The following is a 23,856-nucleotide window of genomic DNA, read 5'->3' as shown; positions in this document are numbered from 1 at the left end:
TATTTGCTTTTTATTTCTTATTACCCTTTTCTTTACCAAATATATTTTGTTAATCATTCTGAAAACTTGTGAAGACACTTGACTTTTATTCAGTTGGAAATACTTTTGGAATTGCCAGGATTTAAAATTGGAGACTAAATTTATTTCTATTGGAAAGAGTTCCATGAAAGAACTAGGACATTATCAGAGGACATTGATCTAATACTGATTGTAACTCACAAGAAGGGGTTCCAGATCAACTTTAAAAGCACTTACAGCTTTTAAATACTTCCACACGTGTATAATTTTCTCTGACCCTTCATTATATTATATACAAATTGAGATTGAACTATTGGATTGTATTTCTCTCTGATGCTTTTTAGTCTAAAATTCTAGGGACTTATTTACCTTGGATAACAAATGTGAAATCTTATAGAGTTCCTTAAAAGCTTCCTGCCAATCCTAAGCATTTATCATTCCATGCACCTTTGCTGTCTTGTATGCATTATTCCTGCTTTTATTACAGATTATTTTACTTTGATATGCATTGTATTGACCATGTATTAACTCCCTTCTTGGAGTAAAGAAAGATAGGTATTTTGTTTTTAGTTGTAAGATTTTTACCCAAAAATATTCTGATTTTGGCAGTGTATTTTAATCAAGATTTTATCGATTTTTTGGTGTTTTTATACTTACACTCTGTTTTACCTGGGAGGAAGTAGGCTTCTGTTGAACGATCATAAGAAACATCCTTTTCCTCCAATACCTTTAAAAAAAATGTAAATCTATAGAAAATTTGCAAAAATAGTCAATGAACAATTCAACTTTTGCCCAAATTCACTAATTGCTAACATTTCCTTTCTCTTTCTATGGAGGGACACTCCTCCCATCCCCCTGCCAATCATTTGAGAATCAGTTACAGACATCCAGACACTTCCCCACTAAACACCTCAGCCTCTTCTAAGGACAAGGACATTCTCCTACACAACCGCAATGCCTTTATCACAGCCCATGTTCAAATCCCCCCCAATTGTTGAAATAGCATCTTATCATCTGTTCTCTCAAATTACCACTTGTGAGCTAGAATCCACATGGCAGTTGTTATATTTCTTGAGTCTGTATTGAAGAAATAATTTTAATAACTATATATGATCTTAATAACTATATGACATGTAACTATATCATTTTAATAACTATTATATGACAGATAACATGTTATATATAAAACATGGCATGTATTGTATAATGACACGTGTGTCTGTGTATAAAATTAACTTCAAGAAAACCATTTGGAACAGTATTTGTTAACAGTCTTTTAGGCTACAAATCTCTTGTTTCAAGGGAAGACCTCTGATTAAAATAGGCCCAGTGCTACTTATTGTCAGAACTTATGTTTGTAGTAAATGCTAATAGAACTTGAAAAACTACCTGTGGGTCTTCTTCAATTTTCACTTGCTTCCCTCTGCCAGTCACATCTCCTGTCTCCTATTTTTCCCTTTACCTGTGGACTCAAATGTGAGGGTATACCTGCAGTGGGAAACATGAAATCCACCAATACACATTCACATGAAACATTAACTAAAAATATATGGACACAGGTGATAAATACAGGGTGTGTTCAAAAGAGTGCATTTTGAAACCAGAGAAGGGGAAAAAATGACAGGCATAAGATTGGTAATGGGAAAATGGAGAGGCAAAGGTTATTTATCACCTCTGTTCAATTGCTTGATCTTTGGACAGACTTAAGTTTTTCCTGGGAAAGCCAAGAGTAACTTATTTTAAACACTCCGGGCACCACAGCTGTGTTATTCCACTTGAAGTCCCCAGCAGGCAGAGTGCCTGGAAAAGCACCTTTGGGAAGAGGGTAGAGAGTCAGAATCCAGGCCCTGCAAAACAAATAGTGTGGAATGCTGTCTGTGAGTTTGTGTTGTCTTTGATCCTGCGATTTAGAGGAAACCCTGAGTAAAGTGCAGCTGCCCCGAAAAGGGAGCACCCTTCCCCTTGCCTGCACCCTGTGCCCTCCGACAGAGCTCACCTTCTTTTGCACGTCTAGCCTTTGCCTGGGCTGTGAGGCTCACAGGCTTGGGGCCTGTCTGTGCTGCCCTGGGGGTTGAGTTCCCAGAAGCCTCTTCATTGTAGCCTGCTCTTACTGAGGGCTCATTTTTACCATGGGCTGTGTACTGCCCCTGACACCTGACCTATTAATACCTTGGGACGTCCTCACAGCACCCTTGTGAAGTGGGTACTGCTGTTACCTGCTGCCTATAGAGACATTCAAGGACCTGCTCAAGGTCACATCACCCGGGAGTTGTGGAGGTGGAGTTCAAGTTCAGGGCCAGCTTGCACACTCAGCCAGGAAGAGGACTTCTGTAAGGAGAGCTGGCCAATGTTGGTGTGAGGCCCAGAGGTAGGACTTAGACTTAAATGTTATGGTCACACCCGAGGGTATAAAAGCATTCTTTTCCTAATGGAAGTAACATAGGCCCTTCTTCTACTCATGGAAAAAAACAAGTTTAAAAGGCTGGAGGGGTGGCTGGTTAGCTCAGTTGGTTAGAGCGTGGTGCTAATAACACCAAGGGTGCTGGTTTGATCCCCGCATGGGCCACTGTGAGCTGCGCCCTCCTAAAAAAAAAAAAAAAAAAAAAGGCAAAAAAAACCTCAAACAAAACCCAGACTGGACAATGTATACATATTCACAGTACTGCTGAATGGGGTCACCATTGTAGATTCCGTTCACGCTGCTCCGTGATGCCGCAGGTTGGGAAGACAGAAAGGTAGGTAGGTGAGAGACAGGCTTGGGCACTGCAGCGCCCCTGCCCTCCCCTCCTGTCTGCTGAAGTGACCCACCTGCAGGTCGGGACAATCCACGGCATCTCAGACCCCTCCACTGCTCTTAGGCCCACCGACTAGTCCCTTGGTCTCCTCTGTTAGTTTTTGATAAAAATCTAGGGAGATTTCATTATGGAGCACTTGATCAGAGTCTGAGACTGTGCTGAACTCTGGTGGAGACAGATGAGCCCTCACTTTAGTTTATGAGAGGAGGCACATATATGAAAGGAGGGAGGAGGTTAAAGTTGTATACAATAAAGGGCTGTATCCATTTCCTACTGCAGCCGTACAAATTACCGCAAACTTAGTAGCTTAAAACAACACACATTTATTACAGTCCTGGAGCTCAGAAGTATAAAGTGGGTTGGTCAGAAGCGCTGTGTTCCTTCTGGAGGCTCTAGGGGAGAATCTGTTCCCTTGCCTTTTCCAGCTTCTAGAGGCTGTCTTCTCATGGCCCCTTCCTCCATCTTCAAAGCCAGCAACGTGGCCTCTTCCAATCTCTTTCTCTCTGTTCTCTACTTTATTGTCACATCTCCATTTCTGACTCTGACCCTCCTTTGTCCCTCTTATAAAGACCCTGTGGTGACATTGGGCTCACCCAGATAACCCAGGATAATCTTCCCATCTCAAGTGCCTTAATTTAATATCTGCAAAGTCCCTTTTGCCATATAAGGTGACATATTCCCAGGTTCAGGGGACTAGGACTTGGACATCTTTTGGGGGGCCATTATTCAACTTGCCATAAGGAGTCATTGAAAATGAATTAACAGTCTATAGGTTATTTATTTGGTAGGGTGAGCATAACAATGGTATTAATTATGGAGCAGTAGGAGAACTGAAGGGTGCCTCTAATCCATGAGCCCTTGTGGAATCGTAGGGGAAGACGTCTCAGGAGAAGTCGTCAAGAGTGTAGTGGGATTGTGGAGAGGGGAGCAGAGGGGCTATCAGCAATGGACCGATCGGGCTGAGGTAGAAACCACAAGTTAGAATATGTGGGGAGAGCAAAGCTAGATGGTTCCTGAATGAGGTGGAACCTGAATGCACATGGAAGAGTTTAGATTTGATTTGTAATGATGGGAGGCTATTGTACCTAACAATGCGAAACATTAGGTAACATAATATTGATATAAAATTGGTTCATACTTTATACTCGACTTGATTATGGCTCATAGAGAATCAAAATCAGAAGTAGACTTGGAAAAAAAAATGAACAGAAAACCTAATGGGCAGGAGGAAAGGAACAGGTTAGGGAAATCCTTGTAAGGAATACTTGAGGAATATTCTAGAAAGTCTGAGAGAATCACTGTGTATGTTGCCTGAGAGATTAGAAATGGTGTGCTGGGTGGGGGTAGGCTCCTCCAGTGTTCCCAAATGAAATATCCAAAGGCAAGGGACGTGAGGGCAGCCAGCCTTACCAGGGTTCTTTAAGGTCACTCAGAAGGCTTATGGTACTTCATGTGCTGCCACTCAGGAATTTCATCTTTGATAAGAGAGCCTAACTACCCTTGACTTTGTTGTTTAAGGTGCCTGGGACGTATGAAGTGTTGAACCCATTACACTTTTATCATGGGCTGCAGAAATCTCAGTAAAGGTTAATTAGTGCATATTTATCCTTATGTGGTACTTTCACATCTCCTAAAGCTTTATCACCACCAATATTCGTTATTTATTGATCCTTTTTTATTTTTCTTATGCTATTTGGCTCAGTTCCAAGAAAGGACAGATCTATAGTTGGACTCAGGTGACAGCCAGTATTTAGGCAAAATCAGAGTGGGCCGAAACAATCCTTTTGCAATGGAAAAGGCATTTTCTTCTTAGATGCAAGATCTAGGGAATTTGGGAAATGTTGGGATTAAAACTAAAGCATATTCAAGGTTCTTTTCTTTTACCACCCCAGTAATGATAAACGATATGTTTTGAAACTGTGACATTCTCCTGTCTCTCAGGCTTTCTGAGGAAGGAATGCCAGGAACAAAGATGTTTTCCTTAATTTTGTTGCTCAATCAGGTGGCTTCTAACCCATGAGGCAGTCATATTGTCATCTTGACAGCTTGCAGGATTGCCTGATAGCTCTCCAAGGCAGCTGGTTGGGCCAGGCTTGGCCTCTGTCTTCTCAAACCTTCCCATTCCTGAGTGTTTCGAGCCCACCAGCTTGTGCCCAGCCAGGATGTTCTCTGACTGATTGTGTGTTGGACATCCCACGATGAGGCCTCCTAAGCCAGGCCAGAGAGAGTGGCAACTCTCCTGTCAGTTCTGGCTCTGCTTTTCTCCTTTTGCTGACGTTCAGGGCATCATTCAGAGTTGGAAAGCTACTTCCACCTACTCCCGCCTCTTTATCATTTTCTTTGCCTTCTCCACTGGTTTCTGTGCATGTTTTAGTAGGAAGATCAGCATAGTTGTCACACCTTGGGATTTCTTTCTGTGCTATCATTTCAGGAGAAGGTTATATTTATTGCTCCTGAAAACAGCAGGGATAATGTGAACTAATACCCCAGTGGAAGACCTAAATAATACATTTCACTATTTGGGCTGTAAATTTGTATTTTCATTAAAATAATACCATGTACAAAGTTTTAAAAAACTAACAGTTCAAAAAAAAAAAAAATAGCCAACAGTTTCAAAGGCCTTTAAAGAAAAAAATTCAGTAATCCTCACCTCCTCTCTACCACCCTCAAGTTTTCTGGCCTTTTCTCCTGATGTTTACCTCCATGTTTCTAAATAATGTTCTCATATTGCTCTGTCAGGAATTTCCAGGCCTCCGTCTATGTTGGAAGAGTATTTAACATTCTTGGGCAGCCCCTGTGCCCACTTCATTTTCCTTCTCTCCCCCTCCCCACTTTAATTTTGAAAATATTTTCTGGTCTTGAGGTGTTTGTCAAGTTCATCCCAAGTAAGCAGGAAGTCAGGCTTCCTGTTCTTCGTTGAGTCATTTGACTCTATTCTCAGTGATTCACATTAGAACATTTCTTGACCACCAAAGGTGCCAATACCTGAACAGACTGTATTGAAAGACTCTTTTTGGGTAGATGGACCCCATGAAGTAAATAAGAGTGGTGAAGAATCACAGTACAATTATAAGAGGAAAACGGGGGGGGGGGGGAGCTTATCGCTGTGGTCTTCCTAAGACAGTTCAAGTTGTCTTAAACGTAAGTGGAAATTGAGGCTGTGAATATACTTAGGACTTCTTACAAATCTGTGGCAGGTGGTGCAGTCTCACCTGAACCTTTCCTAGAAAATACATACAGGGCCGGGCATTTGCAAACTGGAAGCTAATGCCCTCTGTCACCTCACTCTAGTAATACTTAATCTAGGCATAATTAGCCAACCAAAGAAGATAGGAAAGAGATGCCAAAGCCAAGAGCACTTAAGAACAGAGCACTCCACCAATGAGATGTGCAATAAATTTTTTTTCTCTACCCCTTCTCCTCTGTGACTCTTAGAGCAATACTTAGGGCACAGAGTTCAGATGGCTTGGAAAATTCTTCTGGGGCACTGATAAGATCAGTCAAGTTCCTGGAAAATTTTTATTTCAGGGAATTCCAGTTAAGGCTTCCTATAGAGCAACATGTAGCACTTAGGGTATGGAAAAAAAAAAAAAAAAAACAGAAGCAAAGGTTATGAGAGGGAAGCCTGAGCAATTCCATTAGAATAGGTTTACTCACCGAGCTGTAGTCTGTTCTAACAACTTAAAAAAATAGATGATGTGGGTGAGGGGGTAGAAGAGGGTAAAAGGGGTCAAATATATGGTGATGGAAGGAGAACTGACTCTGGGTGGTGATCACACAATTTAGTATACAGATGATGTATTATAGAAATGTACACTTGAAACCTATATAATCTTATTAACCAATGTCACCCCCAATAAATGTAATAAAATTTAAAAAAAATAGATGAAACAAAACCATGAGACAGTAGGAAACAGAACTGAGAAAACAGAGCATGGCTAACGAGAACAAGCTTCTCATAAAAATCACATTTCTGAATTTCTGAAGTAATCATAAAAATAAATCTGAAATTATTTAGTCTGAGTTCATTCATTTGTGCATTCATTCAGTAGATACCATATGACAGTTCCACAAATCAAGGGGCTGGGAATTCAAAAGTGAGGAAAAACAGCACTGTCCCAGCTCTCAAAGATTTACAGTCTAACAGAGCAACAGAGCACTGTACAGACACAAACTAAGGGAAGTGTGATGGCAGGGAGGGCATAGATAGAGGACCCTGACTAGGCTATGGCGCCCAGGAACATCCGCTCCCATAGAAGCTCATATTGGATAGTTGAGCTAAGATCTCAAGGTTGAGGATGGTGTCCTTAGAAAAAGAGGGTAGGGGAGTGGGAGAAGATGTTCTGAGCAGAGGAAACAGCATGTGTCAAGTCCCCATGGCAGGAGGAAAGAAGAAGCACTTGAGGAACTGAAGGAAGGCCACGGTGTCAGAGCTCAGGGTGTGAGGGGAAGGTCATGGCAGGTGAGTCTGGAGGGCTAGGCTGGACTGATACCATGTAGTCAAGGATTTCAAGCAGGAATACTAGCACAAGTACTCTGCCCGCTGCGTACAGGGTAGACTAGGGCCTTGCAAATGTGGGGCAACCAGTCAGTAAGCTCTGGCTGTAGCCTGGGTGAGGGGCTGTGGTTTGGGTGGTGGTCGGAGCTGTGGATGCATGCAGGAAGTCTGGAGAGGGGAAATTGATAGGATTTGACAGATTGGGTATGAGGGGTGAGGCAGAGGGAGAGATCCAAGGTGACGCTTAGGTTTCTGACCCGTACGGTGTGTTAGAATGGATGCTATTACCTTTTTTTTCTTTTTAATTTTTTTATATTGGGGAACAGTGTGTTTTTCCAGGACCCATCAGCTCCAAGTCAAGTCGTTGTCTTCAATCTAGTTGTGGAGGGCCTAGCTCCCTGGCCCATGTGGGAATCGAACTGGCGACCTTGGTGTTATGAGCACCGAGCTCTAACCAACTGAGCCAACTAGCCACCTCCCCTCCCCCTGCTTTTTTAAAGAATCCTTCTAATGGTTTTCTACAAATAAGTACTTCTGATATACTTTTCCACAAGGATTGACAGATTTGCTTACGGAAAATCTTTAGGAAATGAAGTGGGCAGTGGGAGAGGGGGGTTATTTTGGGAGGGATGTGAATACCAAAGTGGGAGGCCCCAGACAGACATCCAGTACTTGAAGTGTGAACATTGCCCAGAACTGACAAGCTGAGTAATGACAGGAGGAAGGTCATAAAGACGCCCCTGATGAATTTTTTTTTACAAGCGATTTGAATGAAAGATGAGAAGCAGAGACGAAAAGGAAACAAACTGGGAGGCCTGTGTAAAGTATGGCTGTATTTGAATAGGAAAATTGGAAGGAGCCTGAGTTTATTGTTTATGGAACATCCTTATGCAATGATCATTCCTCTAAAAGTAGAGCTTGAAATTTGGGGAATTACATGTTTACAAGATGACAAAACCAGACTTGTTTTGTTTTCCAAGGTGATCGATATGCCGGAACACAACCCTGGCAATATGGGAGGAACAATGAGGCTGGGAATAAGAAGAACTGTTTTCAAAACTGAAAATTCGATATTAAGTAAGTTTCTCAGATCATTTGTTTTATAAGACGTCTGGTGTCATTTGCCTTGTCCCTTCCACCTCTCCCGCTTCCCTTCCAGCAACCTCAGGTGTTCCAACTTCCTCTCACCTATCCCCCCTAACTTGGCTGGTCCTCCTGCTTCCCAATTCCTCTCCCTGGAAGGGCTGCGAGAACACACATGAACGCCCCTTCTCATTTGATCCCCATTGATACCCTGTCCAGCGTGCTGCTTTGTGATTTGCAGTGCTCCTGGAGATGGCCGTCCACTTGGCAAGCCCTGATCCCAATTCGGTTCTTTTGAATCCACTTCTCTCCACTATGTTGAAACCCACTCCCTGTTTAATTGTTTCATGTCTGACTGGTTTTAGCCACTAATTTAGGGACTTCTTGAGGAGGGCAGTTATGCCTCAGAAGTATATTTCTCTGTTGCCCCAGTAGGTCCAGCATGGGGAGAGGAAAATATGATGTGGTCATATTTGCTGATCTGCTGACCTGATATTTGCTGGTCTTCTACTCCGGATAAGATTATTCTAACTTCTGTGGAATTTTGCCTGTAGATTAACATATTCTATGAGAATAACTTAATGTGAAAAAGCCCCAAAGCCCTTAATTCAGTTTAGTAAATATATCTCGAGTGCGTGCTCTGTGCCATATGCACCAGACTAGATTCTGCAGATATAGTAGTGACCAGGACAGATACCAGCCCTGCCCTCTTGGGGCCTCCAAACAAGTGGAGAGAGTGAGATGAAAGGTGATGTGCACAGTGCCAAAACGGCCAGCTGCAGAGGGGGGAGCCCAGGTACCTGAGGCGCCCAGCATCATTCCCGTGAAGTTATAAGGATACCTGAGAAAAACGCCTTCTTAACTCAAGGAAGAATAAGACCAGAAACATGGGTTTCTCCTTTAAGGATGATAAACCGCTTCTAAGGAATAGAAAGGTTCCTAGCAAGAAGGAAATTAAAACAGGAAAAGTTTCAAAGTGCACACCTTTCCCAACTTTCTCTGGATAAGAAAACAGACATTGTTCTCTAAGTGACTTTTTTCTTTAAGAATATAAGACTTCTTTCTCTTTGTGGCTATTAGCAGCAATTATTTGGCTTTCAGATGATTTCAAATACTTTGAAACTTTGTTCAAATGATTGCCTAAATGACAAAAAATAGTTAGAAATTTAATGTTTTAAAATTGCATCTGCTTTAAAAACTTCAGTGATAATCATACTAAGCTTTTGAAAAAGATCATGTGTTTAATATATTTAAAAATTTTATCTGTCTTGATAGAAATAAGACTGATTTAGGATTTGTTTTTCTTTACACTAGACAAAAAAGTAAACATAACACTAAAGCTCATTGCTTAATATCTTTTGTCTGCCTGCAAAAAAATTTTAAACAGCTTTATTGAGATATAATTTACATACTATACAATCTCTCTGTTAAAAGTGTACGATTTACTGTTTTTTTATTGATTTTCACAGTTGTGCAACTATCACCACAGTCAATTTTTGAACATTTTTATCACCTCAAAAAGAAACTGTTCCCTTTAGCTATCACTGTCACCCCTTTAGCCCTAAACAACCATTAATCTACTAACTGCCCCTTCTGGGCATTTCATATAAGGAAGCATATGATATGTGGTATTTTGTTTGGCTTCTTTCATTCAGCATATTTTCAGGGAACATCCAACATTGTAACATGTATCAGTCCTTCATTCCCTTTTATGTCTGAATAATATTCCATTGTATGGATATATCACATTGTTTATCAATTCTTCAGTTGATAGACATTTGGGTTGTTTCCAGGCCTGCCTTAAATTGCAATTATGCTTCACAGTTTGCAAAAGGCATATGTGAACCTGAGGTCCCCTGCAGGCATAAAGTTTTACCCTCCCACCTGTGAGGTCTTCTACAAGTCTCCCAAAAAGGTTGTGTGGGAGATAAGAGATAAGCATAAGACCACTGACTCTCTTGAGTGTCATAAAAATATAAAAACAAATAGCACCATAGTATTTTGTGGGGGTTTTTTCCTAGTCGGCACATTTCTTTTGTAGGACTTTTTTTTTCTTCCTCTAGGCAGCGCATTTATTTTGTAGACATTTTTTCCTAGTCAGCACATTTCTACAAGAATGGTAGGAACAAAATGCATTTGGCCACTGCCTGTGACAATAACTTATTGTTTTGATGCAGAGTATTTCGATACTATTCGTTCTTTATATTTAAATTATATGTCAGTAATTGCAATGCTCTGGATTAAATGGAAAAATAGGAAAGTAAAGAGGGTTTTGTTTTTTTTTAAGTAAATGAGAATACTTTGAAATAGTACGAAAGCCTAAAGATATTGGTAGATACAATGGCTGTATTACTAGAATGAATCTAATTTTTATTTTTATTTATTTTTTATTTTTTAAAGATTTGATTGGGGAAGGGGAACAGGACTTTATTGGGGAACAGTGTGCACTTCCAGGCCTTTTTTCCAAGTCAAGTTGTTGTCCTTTCAGTCTTAGTTGTGGAGGGCACAGCTCAGCTCCAGGCCCAGTTGCTGTTGCTAGTTGCAGGGGGTGGAGCCCACCATCCCTTGCGGGACTCGAGGAGTTGAACCGGCAACCTTGCGGTTGAGAGCCCACTGGCCCATGTGGGAATCGAACCGGCAGCCTTCGGAGTTAGGAGCATGGAGCTCTAACCGCCTGAGCCACCAGGCTGGCCCGAATCTAATTTTTATATTCATTAAGAACAATTCTTCTTCTCTTCTTAGTCACCTGAAAACTATGAATTTGATTTTTCTTTTTTTTAACCACTTTATTGAGGAAAAATTGACATGCAAAAAGCTGTGCATATTTAATTTGAGTTTTCTGAAGTGGAGATTATAAGTATACATTGATTTGGACAAAGACATAAAATAAATTGATTTGGACAAAAGTACTGTTAATCATCATTTCCTGTATTTGTAGGAAATGTGTTCCCAGAGGCTCACTTCTGTCCAGTGTTGTGTGTGTGTGTATGTGTGTGTGGTCTTGGTCTGGAAATGCTTTTTCTTTTAAAGGACTGATGATAGTGTATGTGGAATTGTCAAAGCTCATTCAAGCAAGGGTCTTTAGAAATAAGGTATTTTTCCAAACTGTATATCTCTAACTCTTCTCCTAAATATTAGTTGCATATTCATGGCCTTTTCCAAACTTTATCTATTATGCTTAGTTTCTATACAGTCTTTTATTGTAGCATGACTTTTTCATGTATCTAGTCTTCATGTCTATTATTTGGGCAAACAACTTTTAATTGAGTTAAGGAACTGTAATTTACGGATTCATTTCCTGTTGTTGAACATTTCAGGTTGTTCCCCACATTTTGTTAGAAAAATGCTGACGGGAACATCTTGACACAGTGTTTATGTACTTTAGATTATTTCCTTGGGGTAGATTTCCAAGAGTCGGACTAATAGGTCAAAGGGTATGAGCACTTTTATGACTAATATTTCTGCCAGATTGTTTGAAAGAAGAGGTGAACCAGTTCATAATGACATTAACTGTACTGTAGTGTTCTTGCTTTCTCCAGTCTTCTTGCTAGTATATTTAGTATTTTTCTTCTTGCTCTATTAGCAAGTACAAAAAGAACCCTTTATTATTGTGCTTTATTTTGCATTTCTATTCCACTGTTACAGAGTAGAAACTCCTCCCCCCCAAAATGTTGATTTACTTGTGTGTATACTGCCCATGTCTCAAGTCTCTAGTAGGACTAAACATGAGAAGGGAGCAATCTACCTGCCCAAAGTCTATCACCTAAATGGTTTCAACCAGAGGTCCGTAAACTTTTTCTTTAAACAGCTAGATAGTAAACATTTTTGGCTTGGAAGCCATATGGTGTCTGTCTCAACTACTCAACTCTCCCCTTGTAGTATAAAAGCAGCCACAGGTAAATATGTAAATGGATGAGCAAGACTGTGTTTCAGTAAACCTTTATTTATTTATGGGCACTGAAATTTGAATTTCATGTCATTTTCATACATCATGAAATATTCTTCTTCTTTTGACTGTATTCAACCATGTGAAAATGTAAAAACCATTCTTAGTTCAAGGACTGAACAAAAACAGTCAATCGAATACTGTTTTGCCTGGGGGTTGCCATGCTTTGCAGAAACCTGGACTAAACAGAAGAAGGGCAGACTGAATGAAGCACACCTGAGGAAGGAGGCTGCTACCCTCCTGGAGAGGGTTTGAAGACATCTCCCTACTTGTCCACTTGTCTGCACTTTTCAACTGAGGGAGCAGAGGCTGGGGAAGTGGCTGACGGTCGCTGTGTGGTCAGGACAAGCCTGGCCACTCTTTTTATACAGTTTCTAGTCTCTATTGGAACACACTGCCCTGGCTCCACAGCTCACCATTACAATTGCTCACTCTCCAAAATTTAACTCTTAAAACACACATTTTACAATTGGTAAACTTGTCGAATGCTTTGTCCTTCAGATCTGTATATTTTATGCCATATAAATTACACCTCGATTTGGAAAAGAGCCCCACGTTTTATCTGGGAATGTAGATGGTAGGACTTGTCTACTTATAGTGACACCTTACTTGGTTGACTAAATCATTCGATGGCTTTTGAAAAGCAGGGAGAAATGGTGCAGAGCAGTGAAGCAGTAAACAGGGTGCTTTGAAGTGTGAGAAATCTAGAATGAGGTTTGGCTAGAGATGGAGGGGGTCAGGCTCAGGTGAGAGGGGAGCCAGAGAGAGTACTGAGGAACTTTGTTATGAGAGGGTTTTAAGACTCCAAAAGTAAACTTTATTGTTTTGCCTGTGGCTCAGCTGAACATGAGAGATGGGAAGATAATAAAGTACATAGCAATTTAGACAAAGTTCAGAGCTCATTCAGGGGACAGCTGACAGCTTGTTTGATGTGTTTCCAAAATATTCCAGGCCCCAGGCTTAAATGTTTTGTCAGGTCCCAGAAATATTGCCAAGACTTGCCCTGGAATGGAAGCAAGTCTTTGTGCCAAGTGTGGTTTTCAAACCAAAGTGCCACCTACCGGAAAGAACATGTTTTTCAGAGTAGTCAGGTAACATGTTTGAATATGGCATACTCTGGTGTATGTGTGCTGGTCGGAAAGGTAGAGAAGACCCAATTTAAAGTAGTCCCGAATTCTACATGTAATTTGTGTAATTCTGCCCTCCAAATCAGCACCCAAATGGTTAGGGAGCCCTTACCTTTAGGAACAGAGGAATGCGTGGGGATAGAAGGGTGCAGAGGAGGCCTGAGCACTCCGGGAGGCGTAGGAGGGAAAGCGCCACCCCCTGAGCACTGGGCTGGGCCAGGGGTGTCCTTAAAAGTGAGTAGATGCCGTTTTGCTCTCTAGGGGTGTCCAGACTAGTGGAGATTGCAGCACCAGGACATATTGGAAGGAATCAGGAGCCCCCTGCAGGGCAGCGTACACAACTGGAGACCGGGTCCTGGTGATTTTCCATTCAGAGTTCTGAAAAGGTGACCCTCATCCTCAGGGCAGATGACACGGAGACAGTGAGACTTGACTCAGTGCTGGCAGATGTCAGCTGGCAGAGGAGGCCATGGAGAGCTCTGGGTGATGCCACGGGCAATGTGGCAGAGTCTAGGGTGCAGGAGGCTGGCAAAGCTGGCTGGACATGGCAGGTGGAAATTGAACGCTTTAGGAAAAGACTTAATTCCTTTTGGGGACCTTCTCTGCATTTTCTCATAAGGAGAAGCACTTGACTAAACGCTTGGTTCTGCTTCACTGTAAGAGAAAATATTTTTGTTCTGAGAAAACAGAGGCAAGAGGCGAATCAGGAGGGGCTGAGTGAGTCCCAGTCTTAAGGATCTGGGTAAAATTCATGGCATTGGAAATGCCAAGTGGTTCAATCTCAAATTTAAAAGAACTGGGGGTAAAAGGAGACAACTTTTCAGGGGCTGGAAAGGTTGCTTTTGCTTTCTTATCTCTTATCAGAGCCTTGATAGAGAAAAACAGCTTCTAGTTCTTGGTGTGATTAGATTCTTAGGAAGTTTAAGGAAAAAAACCACACCACACAAAAATCCTTGGCTGGGTTAATGAGATGATTTACAAATCAGTTTCAAAGAGGTTGCCAGAGATTTAGGGACATGGAAAGTCTGTGCCACGGTCATTTGTCATGCTGAGACATGAATTCGAAAGGAGCGTGGTGGGGCCTGGTGACAGGAGTGTGTCAGCTCATGAGCCTCCCAGCCTCCCCATGAATGGTCGGTCTATGCTACAGGGTGGCTCTTTCCCCTGCCTCGTCCTGCCTTTTTCTGGGGAAACCACTCGTAACGTGTATTTGTTAATATGGGGGTTCATAGGTCTGAGACATAGCTCCTTTAATCGTAACAATGGTACAGGTTAGCTAGCATGTCCCTAGGTAGACAGGGAGGTCCCTGGTGGAATAAACAAAGACAGCCATATCCTAAAACTTCAGGTTTTGAAATCACTCCTTCGCTCCAGGACGTAATGTAACAAGGCCTTGAGGTAAATCATAAAATTCCTTTTGGCCTGACAAATGGAGCCGATCTGATAGGTAAGAGTGGGTTACTTTGCTAATTCCTGTAGGATGGGCAAGCAGAACAAACCTGGTAGATGAATTTCATTAGAAGGCGCCAGTTCCCTTCTTCAAACAGCTCCCCTTCCCCAAGCAGGCAAGGGAAGGTATAAAAGTAAGAGCTTTTGCCTCACTCATGGGGCACCCCCCATTCGGGACCCCCTCCCGCTCAGGAGCTGCAACCTCTTCTCCTGCCTCTAATAAACTATCCTGTTTTTAAAACTTTTTGCCTCTCCTGGGTCCGTGTTTCCATTCTTCGGCTTCACGAGACACGACCCCGGCCCGCACTCAGAAACTGCGGGCAGATCCAACATCACCTACATCAACAACAGATGGCATTCACATCCCCCTTACTGGACTGTCACTGTGCTGAGCACTTCACTCAGGACAACTAGGAGCACTTCACAGCCTAGCCCCTGGGGCCACACTGCCCTGTCAGAGGCCCCTCCGGCCCCAGCTCTCAGTCACACGCTGCGAGCTTCTTACCCTGCTATGCCTCCGGTTCTGCACCTGTCAGATGGACATCAGAGTAGTACCCGCTTCATGGGGTTCTTGTAAGAGTTAAATCAGCCATACATGTGGGTCCTTAGAACAGTGCCTTGCCCAGAGAGAGCTCTATTCAAGTGTGGCTGTTACGATCATAATGTGAAGGGTTTATCGTATTGACCTGTGATTCTCTCAAAGCTCAGCTAAACTTCAATTAGTGACCTAGTGTTAGGCATGGAGTCCCACTAGGACAGTGGGAGAGAGAAGGGGGCAGGCAGAATCTTTGTTTCGCAGGTTCTCTCCAGTCCCTCTGGTCTGCTGCCTTGCTACTGCTAATATGGACTAGCAGAAGAATGCCCAAAAAAATCTAAGAAAAGAGATGTTCAAAATGGGATAAGAATACTAACTGGGGAGAGGGGGGAACATACAAACAATGAAAAAGAATGTAACACTACAATGTAAAGGTACAGGCAAAGATTAACATTTTTAAAGTAGAAAATTAGCATTTTTGTACTAGAAAATTGAGATAAAAGCAGATCGTGAAAAATAAAATTAGAGAAAGGGGACAAGTTTACACACTGAAATGAAGTGAGATGTTTTATAAAAATTAAAGGAATGACAAACTAAAATCCAAAAGTAATAAATGGAGAAGGAGAAAGATGGTATCTGGCCCTGACTGTGCACTTTCTAAGCACCCGTAATTAAGATATTATGTGCATCATTTCAGTTATTCTTCTTAAGACCCAGCTGCATTTTGTGAGAGAGGAAGGAATTTTAGCAAGGTTAAGTCACTTTTTAGAAAGTCACTGAGTTGATTTCACAGCCTGAACTCTTGACCACCTCACCATACCAGATGGCTGGGCTTTAGTCAAAGAAGGGATGGCAAAACCCCAACAACTCCCAGAGCTGAAAGCTTCCTAGTGCTGAGAGCCCTGAGACAGGGTTCCTCAGGTTTCAGCAGGAGTGTCTTACGGGAGGAGAGCAGGGGTGCAAAACATGAAGACCCCAGTGCTGGCTTCAGAAAGCTAGTCTGAAACCATATGCTTGGCTGGAAGTGGGACACAAACACTGAATCAACATTGGACTGAGCAGCTGGCCAGTCTGGCCCCAGGGCCACATAGGGAATACAAATGAGTCCACCAGCCAGGGCAAGTCTTGGCAACATATCTGGCATTACTGTGCTATTATTTTCCATTTTTTCTTTCATTTTTATGAACTGATAGTTTGAGTACAAAGGCTCTGTGTTGAATGACCCCCCTCTGGGTAGCATGGTAGAGTTCTCTCAAAAGAGCTCCTTGCCCGCACGATTCCTGTTTTTTTCTAAAACGCATACTTTGAGTACTCTGTCATTAATATCACCAGGGAGCTCAGTCTATATGGACAGAATCGCACATAGAAGTTCAGTCATGATAATCGATCATACTGAGAATAGAATCTATTTGTATTTTCTTCATCCAAGTCAAAAGCTCAAATCAGATACCAGGCATTTGGACTCCCTTGGCTGAGGCATCCTATTCCACAGCCTCATGATATCTTGGAGACTCAGATAATCCTCTGCCTGTTGAACTGAGCATGGCTCCTGATTCTGTTGGGATTTGACAATGTTCCAGCACTGTTGGCAGGTCTTTCTCGTCCCTTGGCTGTGTTCTTGGGGTCTGTGTCATGAGGGCTGGTACTGGGGGAATAGTCGTTGGCCCCTCTGACTGCTCCAGTGCTGTAAGCCAGTTGGTGCTTGGGCCACCCTGCTTCTCCACTTGCTCCAGTGGGGCCTGTTTCTGAGAGGTGTCTGGTGGTGGACCCCACTGCTATCCAGCTGACACTGTGGTCACTGGCCATCCCACTGATCGCCATGTCCATTGCCAAATAGATCATGCCCAAGGTGCTGCCCTGGGCTGCAGCATGTGCAGGAACCTGGGCATCTTTAAGAAGCCCCACGTGTGACTCTTAGCCGTTGGTCTACCATGAGCGTTGGTATAGGTGTATTCTCATTTAATCCAGCAGTCCTCTCTCAGCAGTCCTCTCGTCCCTGATGCTCAGCTTATTTCCAGTTGTTCATTGTTAAATAACGCAGCAGTGTGCATATTCGTGGTTAAATCTCTGTCCTCATTTCTGTTTTCTGGGGTAAAGTCTTAGAGGTCAAATCTAGAGTCAAAGGATAGGCTTGTGGTTTTTTTTTAATTGGGTAACAGTGTGTTTTCCCAGGACCCATCAGCTCCAAGTCAAGTTGTTGTCCTTCAATCTAGTTGTGGAGGGCGCAGCTCAGCCCCAAGTCCAGTTGCTGTTTTCAATCTAGTTGCAGGGGGCGCAGCCCACCATACCATGCGGGAATCGAGCTGGCAACCTTGTTGTTAAAGGCACGTGCTCTAACCAACTGAGCCATCTGGCCGCCCTCTGGCATCTCAGCAGCAGCTCAGCTCAAGTTTTCTTCAATCTAGTTGTGGAGAGCGCAGCTCACCGGCCCATGTGGGAATCGAACTGGCAACCTTGTTAAGAGCACGCACTCTAACCAACTGAGCTAACTGGCCACCCCTGGATGGGCATATTTTTAAGGTGGGGTATAAACCAATTTGGCTAGTACCATGTTCAAGTGTGTAGTGGAGAAAGCATTGGGCCAGGTGTTGGGACACCCAGGCTCAAGACTGCACTATCCTTTGGACACTTGTCTCATTACAGAGACCACCTCCCTAATGATGTAGATGCCTGATCACTGCACTGTACACCTAAAGCTGAATCTGAACAATAATGAATGCCAACTACAACATTGTGTGTATACACACACACACACACACACACACACACACACACACACACACACACACATATATATTTACAGGAAGCGGAGCACAGCATTAGGAATAGAGACAGTGGAAATGTAATGGCTGTGTGCGATGTCAGAGGGATAGTGGATGGGGGAGGGGGGTTCACACAGTGTGAGGGATATAAATGATAAATGTCTAAGTATTACTTTGTCTTGGGCACCTGAAACTAATAAAAAAAAAGGAAGGGAGGGAGGGGGGAGAGAGGGAGGGAGAGAGAGAGAGAGAGAGAGCTAAAGAGAAGGAAAGGAAAGGAAAGGAGAAGGAGAAGGAAGGGAAGGGAAAGGGAAAAGGAAGGAAGAGAAGGAGGGAGGGAGGGAGGGAGGGAGGAAGGAAGAAAGAAAAGAAAGAGACCACACTGTGCTACCAGCGGAGCAGGGCTTTGGGCAAGGTTTTTGGTTTCGTTTCTCTTTCTTTGGTTTCATTTTTTTCTTTTGTAAAATGAGCCCCGATATGAATCTGCACAGAGTGATGGTGCGGACAGTGCTCGGTCTCTCAGTCCGGAAGGCAGGTGTATAAAAGGAGGCCACATCCACTGGAGTCCATGGTGGACTGGCTTAAGAGCAGGCTTCCCTTTATGCAATGTGATGGTTCCTTGAGAATTGCTTCAGGGTTTTCACGAAGATATTGCCGTCCTGTATTATGTGAGAAGAAAATCTAGATTACTATCTGGAGTTGACTTCATTTTTAGGCCTCTGATAGAGATCAAAGAAACTTCCCTCACACATACTCCAAAGCTGATTACTCCAGTATTAATTTCACTCTTGTATCTTTACAGGGAAACTTTATGGTGATGTTCCTTTTATCGAAGAAAGACACAGACATCGGTATGAGGTATGTGTTCACACTGAATTACTGTGGAATATAGATGCTTAGTGTGAGGAACTCCAGTGATTGCAAGCAGGCCTCTGGAGAAGAATGGGGGACGTGGAGACCCCTGGACCTTATGTGGGTTGAGTAGATACCAGAATAAGCCCAGAGTTCTGTTTTCAGGGAGGACTGGTGGGAATCGCTGCTTGGTATGCTATCCACAGTGTCACAACAATTAGGAGAAATAATTTGCTGAGTATAGACCACTTTTGGTCTTATTTCCATTGGGAATTGACCCAGTTGGTGGGACAAAAACTATTAATCTGCTTTGCCTAAGTGGTGGCTACAATGTGTAAGGACTACTATGTAGACGACAGTGTGGCTATTCATTCCTTTATACTTAATTTGCATCTGATATGCACTGGAGAGGAAAGGGGCCAAGACACACGTGGTCTCCCTCCTGTTGGGAAGCTTACATTCTAATTGGAGAGGACAAAAAAATAGGTAACAAAAATAATTACAGATTAAATCATATATCAGACAAGGCACGTGTATCTAGACTATTAAAAGAATTCTTCCAACTCAGTAATAATAAATAATGGCAAAGGATCTGAATTGACATTTCTCCAAAGAAGATATACAAAAGGACAATAAGGAAATGAAAAGATGCTCAACATCATTTGTCATCAGGGAAATGCAAAGCAAAACCACAGAGATACTACTTCACACCTGCTAGGATGGCTATAATCAAAAGATGGATTATAAGAAGTGTTAGTGAGGATGTGGAGTAATTGGAACTCTCATACATTGCTGATGGGGATATAAAATGGTGCAGCCACTTTGGAAAATCATCTGGAAATTCCTTAAAAGGTTCAACGTAGAGTGACCATCTGACCCAGTAATTCCATCATTAGGTATATCCCCAAGAGAAATGAAAACATAAGTACATGTAACAACTTGTACACAAATGGTTATAGCAGCATTACTCATAATAGCCAAAAAAGTAGAAACAATTCAAAAGTCCATCAACTAATGAACAAAAAATAAAATGTGGTATATCTGTACAATGGAATAATATTTGACAATAAAAACAAATGAAATATTGGCACATGCTACAATATAGATGAACCCAGAAAACATACTGTACGACTCCATTAACATGAAGTGCCTAGAATAGGCAAATATAAAGAGACAGAATGTAGGTTAGTGTTCGCTAGGGCTGAGACGGAGTTGATGAGGGGGTCTGGGGTTGATGGTTAGAGGGTACAGGGTGTATTTTTGTATTGATTGTGGTGATGGTTGAAATCCTATGTGAATATACTAAAAACCTTTGAGTTGTACATTTTCTGTAGGTAATGTGTAGTATAGAAATTATATATATCAATAAAGCTGTTAACAAAAGGAACAATAATTACAAATTAGGAGAATTAGCCTAATGTTCACAAATAAAATCAAAGTGTATGGGGTTAAGATTGAGAAGGACAGATGGGACCCCATTTTGATTTTAGATGAGGAAGTGCTTTCTGTGAAGGAGAGTCTGAAAAGTTTCGGAGAAAGCTAGTTATGAGATAAGTGAGGGAGGGGGCCGTGAGCTAGGTCATCAAGTTGTCATTTATCACCAGTATTTTAGTAGAAAACTTGCTCCAAGCTTCTCTTTAGCGTTTTTATGAAACTACCTGTAAAGGAAGCTTTGGGGTTAATCACAAGGGAAATAAGACAGTTTCAATCCTCAAGGAGGTTTGTGATTTGGAGAGAGATAGTTAATTTTACACATAACCCAAGGCAAGAAGCAAATATGGGGATGGCTATAAATAGCTGGTTTCAAGGTCCCAACTCAGAATGTCTGTTGTCACAGTCCTACTTTTTGAATCTCATCTTTGGATGAGAGAATGTGGGCCTCCCAGATTTAAGGGTTGTGATTAGACTATTTTTCAGGTTCATCATGAGTTTAAAAATAGGCTTTGGGGGCTGAATATAGAAATTAACTACTAGAGCATCACTGAAATGGAAAATCCACCTAGTTGATGGAGGACCTTTTAATAAGCTGATATGTCTGTATTGTTCTGCTGCCCAAAGACACTTTTGATTTCTTGTTTCTCCAGGTGAACCCTAGCTTGATCAACCAGTTTGAGCAGAGTGACTTAAGTTTTGTTGGTCAGGATGTGGATGGGGAGAGGATGGAAATCATTGAACTCGCAAGTAAGTGGGCTTTTCACTTTTAAAAATTTTTATGGTGCGCTAGCATCTTTTTGTGAACCATAGACATACAAAGCTATAACTTGAGACCCATTTTGTTTGTTTTCTGTCTTTTCCTCTCTCCTTTGAGATAAATATGCAACTAAATATAAAGTGTGTAAAAAAACAGACCGTTATTGACGAAAAACACCCAACCTAAGAGAAAGCTTATAAGAGTTTGTTTGAGTCAAACTGGCGACAATTGCTGGGAAGCAAAATCTCAATGGATTGAGAAAATGCTCCATGAAATGACCGTTTGCAGCTTATTTTATAAATAAAATCAGAGGAGAAAGGTTACATGAAATCCATTGGTGATAGATTAATGGGGTGGGAGAAAGCAAAGTGGAGAAATCTCTGGGATTGGATAAAAGTAAATTGGAGAGACAGGTATTTCTTTTACATAGCTGGGTACAGGATAGTTAACAGAGATGGTAATCAGGATACAAGCATAATAATGAGGGATTTTACAGTTGCCAGCTCTGGTCCAGAAAAAGGATTACTGACATTCCAAGGATATTATCTTAGGTGAAAAAAGACAATAGACAGGCCCACTTAAAGGCACAGATTAACTTTATGAAGGAAGCTAAAGATATGACTTCCCGCCATGTCCCACTTAGTTATGAAATTTTTTTTATGGTCACGGCATTTTATGTGGTTATTTTCAGTCTCCTGAGCTTGTCAGGTTTACTATGTGGCCCTTTTCTGTCCACACCGTTTATAATCCTAATCATTTGGGCCTATTAGTGTGAGCCTACCATAAAATGATGTATTGTTCTGCTTCTTCCAGTTCTACCAGTAGTATGCTTCCTTACCATCATCCCTGCCCCCTTCTCTTGTTGCCAGCCTCTAGGATAGGTGCTCTGGGGAAGGCAGGCAGCTCACTGTTGCGTAGTACTCTGCTTTCTCCCTCCTTTGAGGAAGAATAGCCCAGTGCCCTCCTCACTTACTGCTGACTCGTGTTGATGGCTGTTACGTGTGGGATCTGGTCTCTTCTTGCACCTACTGTCTGCCTTTCCCTATTACTCATGCTCCATGGTCAAGCTTGGGCCAGTCGTTTAACTTTTGAACACTGATGGCTGTACTCAGAGAAGGTTTTAGGAAGACCAACACAGCACAAAGGGATTGGACTTGTGTTGAGGAAGATCACCAAAGAAGTTGTTTGTGGCTGGCCTGGGACGCCCTCAGGGGCAGAGGCACAAGACATACCTGTATTTATTGATGAGCTAGAGGATGGTGTTCTCATTCAGAGCTGAAAAGACATGGTAAGCCAATGCTTACAGCTGGTCCCCAGCTCTTTCTCTTGGCATTCTAGCCCAGGGGTGGGCAGACTGGCCTGTGGGCCAGATTTAGCCGGCTGACTATTTTTGTACCGGTGATGATCTAAGAATGGCTTTCACATTTTTAAATGGTTAAAAAATACATTATGAGATTTGTGACCTGTGAACATTATATGACATTTTAGTATCCATAAACAGTTTTATTGGAGCACAGTGACACTCATTCATTTGTGTATTGTCTATGGCTGCTTTTATGCTACAATGGCAGCGAGGAGTAGTTGGAAAAGAGACTTTATGGTCTCCAAAGGCTAACATTATTTACTGTTTGGACCTTTACAGAAATGTTTACCAACCCCTGTTTTAGACCCACACATAGGCACTTCATTTAACTAACTTGAATTTAACATTTTCAGGTGCCTGCTTGACCTGTTTGTCTATTGGATATTCTCCTAGCACTTCCTTTATTTAAAGCTAAATTTACATGTTCTCCAAACTACGTAGTTCTTCTTCCTCTTAACTATTTTGGTTAAGGTATCATCAGTCTTCTTGTCCAGGGTTTCTCACCCTCAGTATTGACATTTGGAGCAGGTGTATTCTCTGTGGTGGGGGCCGTCCTGTGCACGGTAGGATGTTTAGCAGCATCCCTGGGCTCTGCACACTGGATGCCAGTAGCACCACCTCCCTCAGCACCCCAAGTTGTGACACTTCAAAAAATATCTCCAGACATTGTCAAATGTCCTTGAGGGGCACATTTGCCCCTGGTTGGGAACCACTGTTCTAAACCATGGGCTTGAAATTGGACTTATTTAGCTTTTTTTCTCCCCTTTATATCCCCAACTTGTAATCAGTTGTCAAGTTCTGTAGATTCCATCTCTGGAAAGAAAGACCACCTATCGGATTTCATTCCCATCCCTGTCACCCTAGTCCCAGCACGTTGTGACTCCTAACGAGGACAGGGCTCTATGCAATGAATGTGACACTAATATGTTGGATAAACCACTCTCATTTGTTGAATGCTTTGTATGTACAGGATGCTCTAAAAATGGTAGCGTAATTTTCTAGAACCTACCTTTTCAATCTATATAGTGTAGGTTCCAAATGATCTGGACTACTTACTTTCTCTTCTTCTAACTTTCCTATTTCTTTTTCCCTCTTAGCCCATGTCGCTATCCTCTGCTTCATATTCGTTTTCTTTGTCCCTTTCTTTTTCTGTCTCTAATCTGTTCAGATACCTCAGGAGTCCTGAGCAGGGAGGAGAATTGCAGTTGGAAAAGGCTTCTTTGAATTCAGTAGTATG

At 42.2% G+C, this 23,856-nt stretch overlaps 1 protein-coding gene across 6 annotated transcripts in view; it reads left to right on the top strand.

The window, feature by feature from the left end:
• Positions 1-23,856, top strand: part of CTPS2 (CTP synthase 2) — a 101,235-nt gene that overhangs the window by 58,944 nt on the left and 18,435 nt on the right. For all 6 annotated transcript variants that reach the window (XM_074324097.2, XM_019746325.3, XM_074324098.2 and 3 more), the window contains 3 exons: positions 8,292-8,388; positions 19,016-19,071; positions 21,150-21,246. In XM_074324097.2, the coding sequence (XP_074180198.1) occupies positions 8,292-8,388; positions 19,016-19,071; positions 21,150-21,246 (250 nt within the window). The remainder of the gene's footprint in view (positions 1-8,291; positions 8,389-19,015; positions 19,072-21,149; positions 21,247-23,856) is intronic.

This window comes from Rhinolophus sinicus, chromosome 18, assembly GCF_057876585.1.
Source record: "Rhinolophus sinicus isolate RSI-liver-muscle chromosome 18, RSI-T2T, whole genome shotgun sequence".
In the NCBI taxonomy this organism is placed as follows: Eukaryota; Metazoa; Chordata; class Mammalia; order Chiroptera; family Rhinolophidae; genus Rhinolophus; species Rhinolophus sinicus.
The sequence above is the reverse complement of the archived record's forward strand: the minus strand, read 5'-3'. Positions and strand labels throughout refer to the sequence as shown.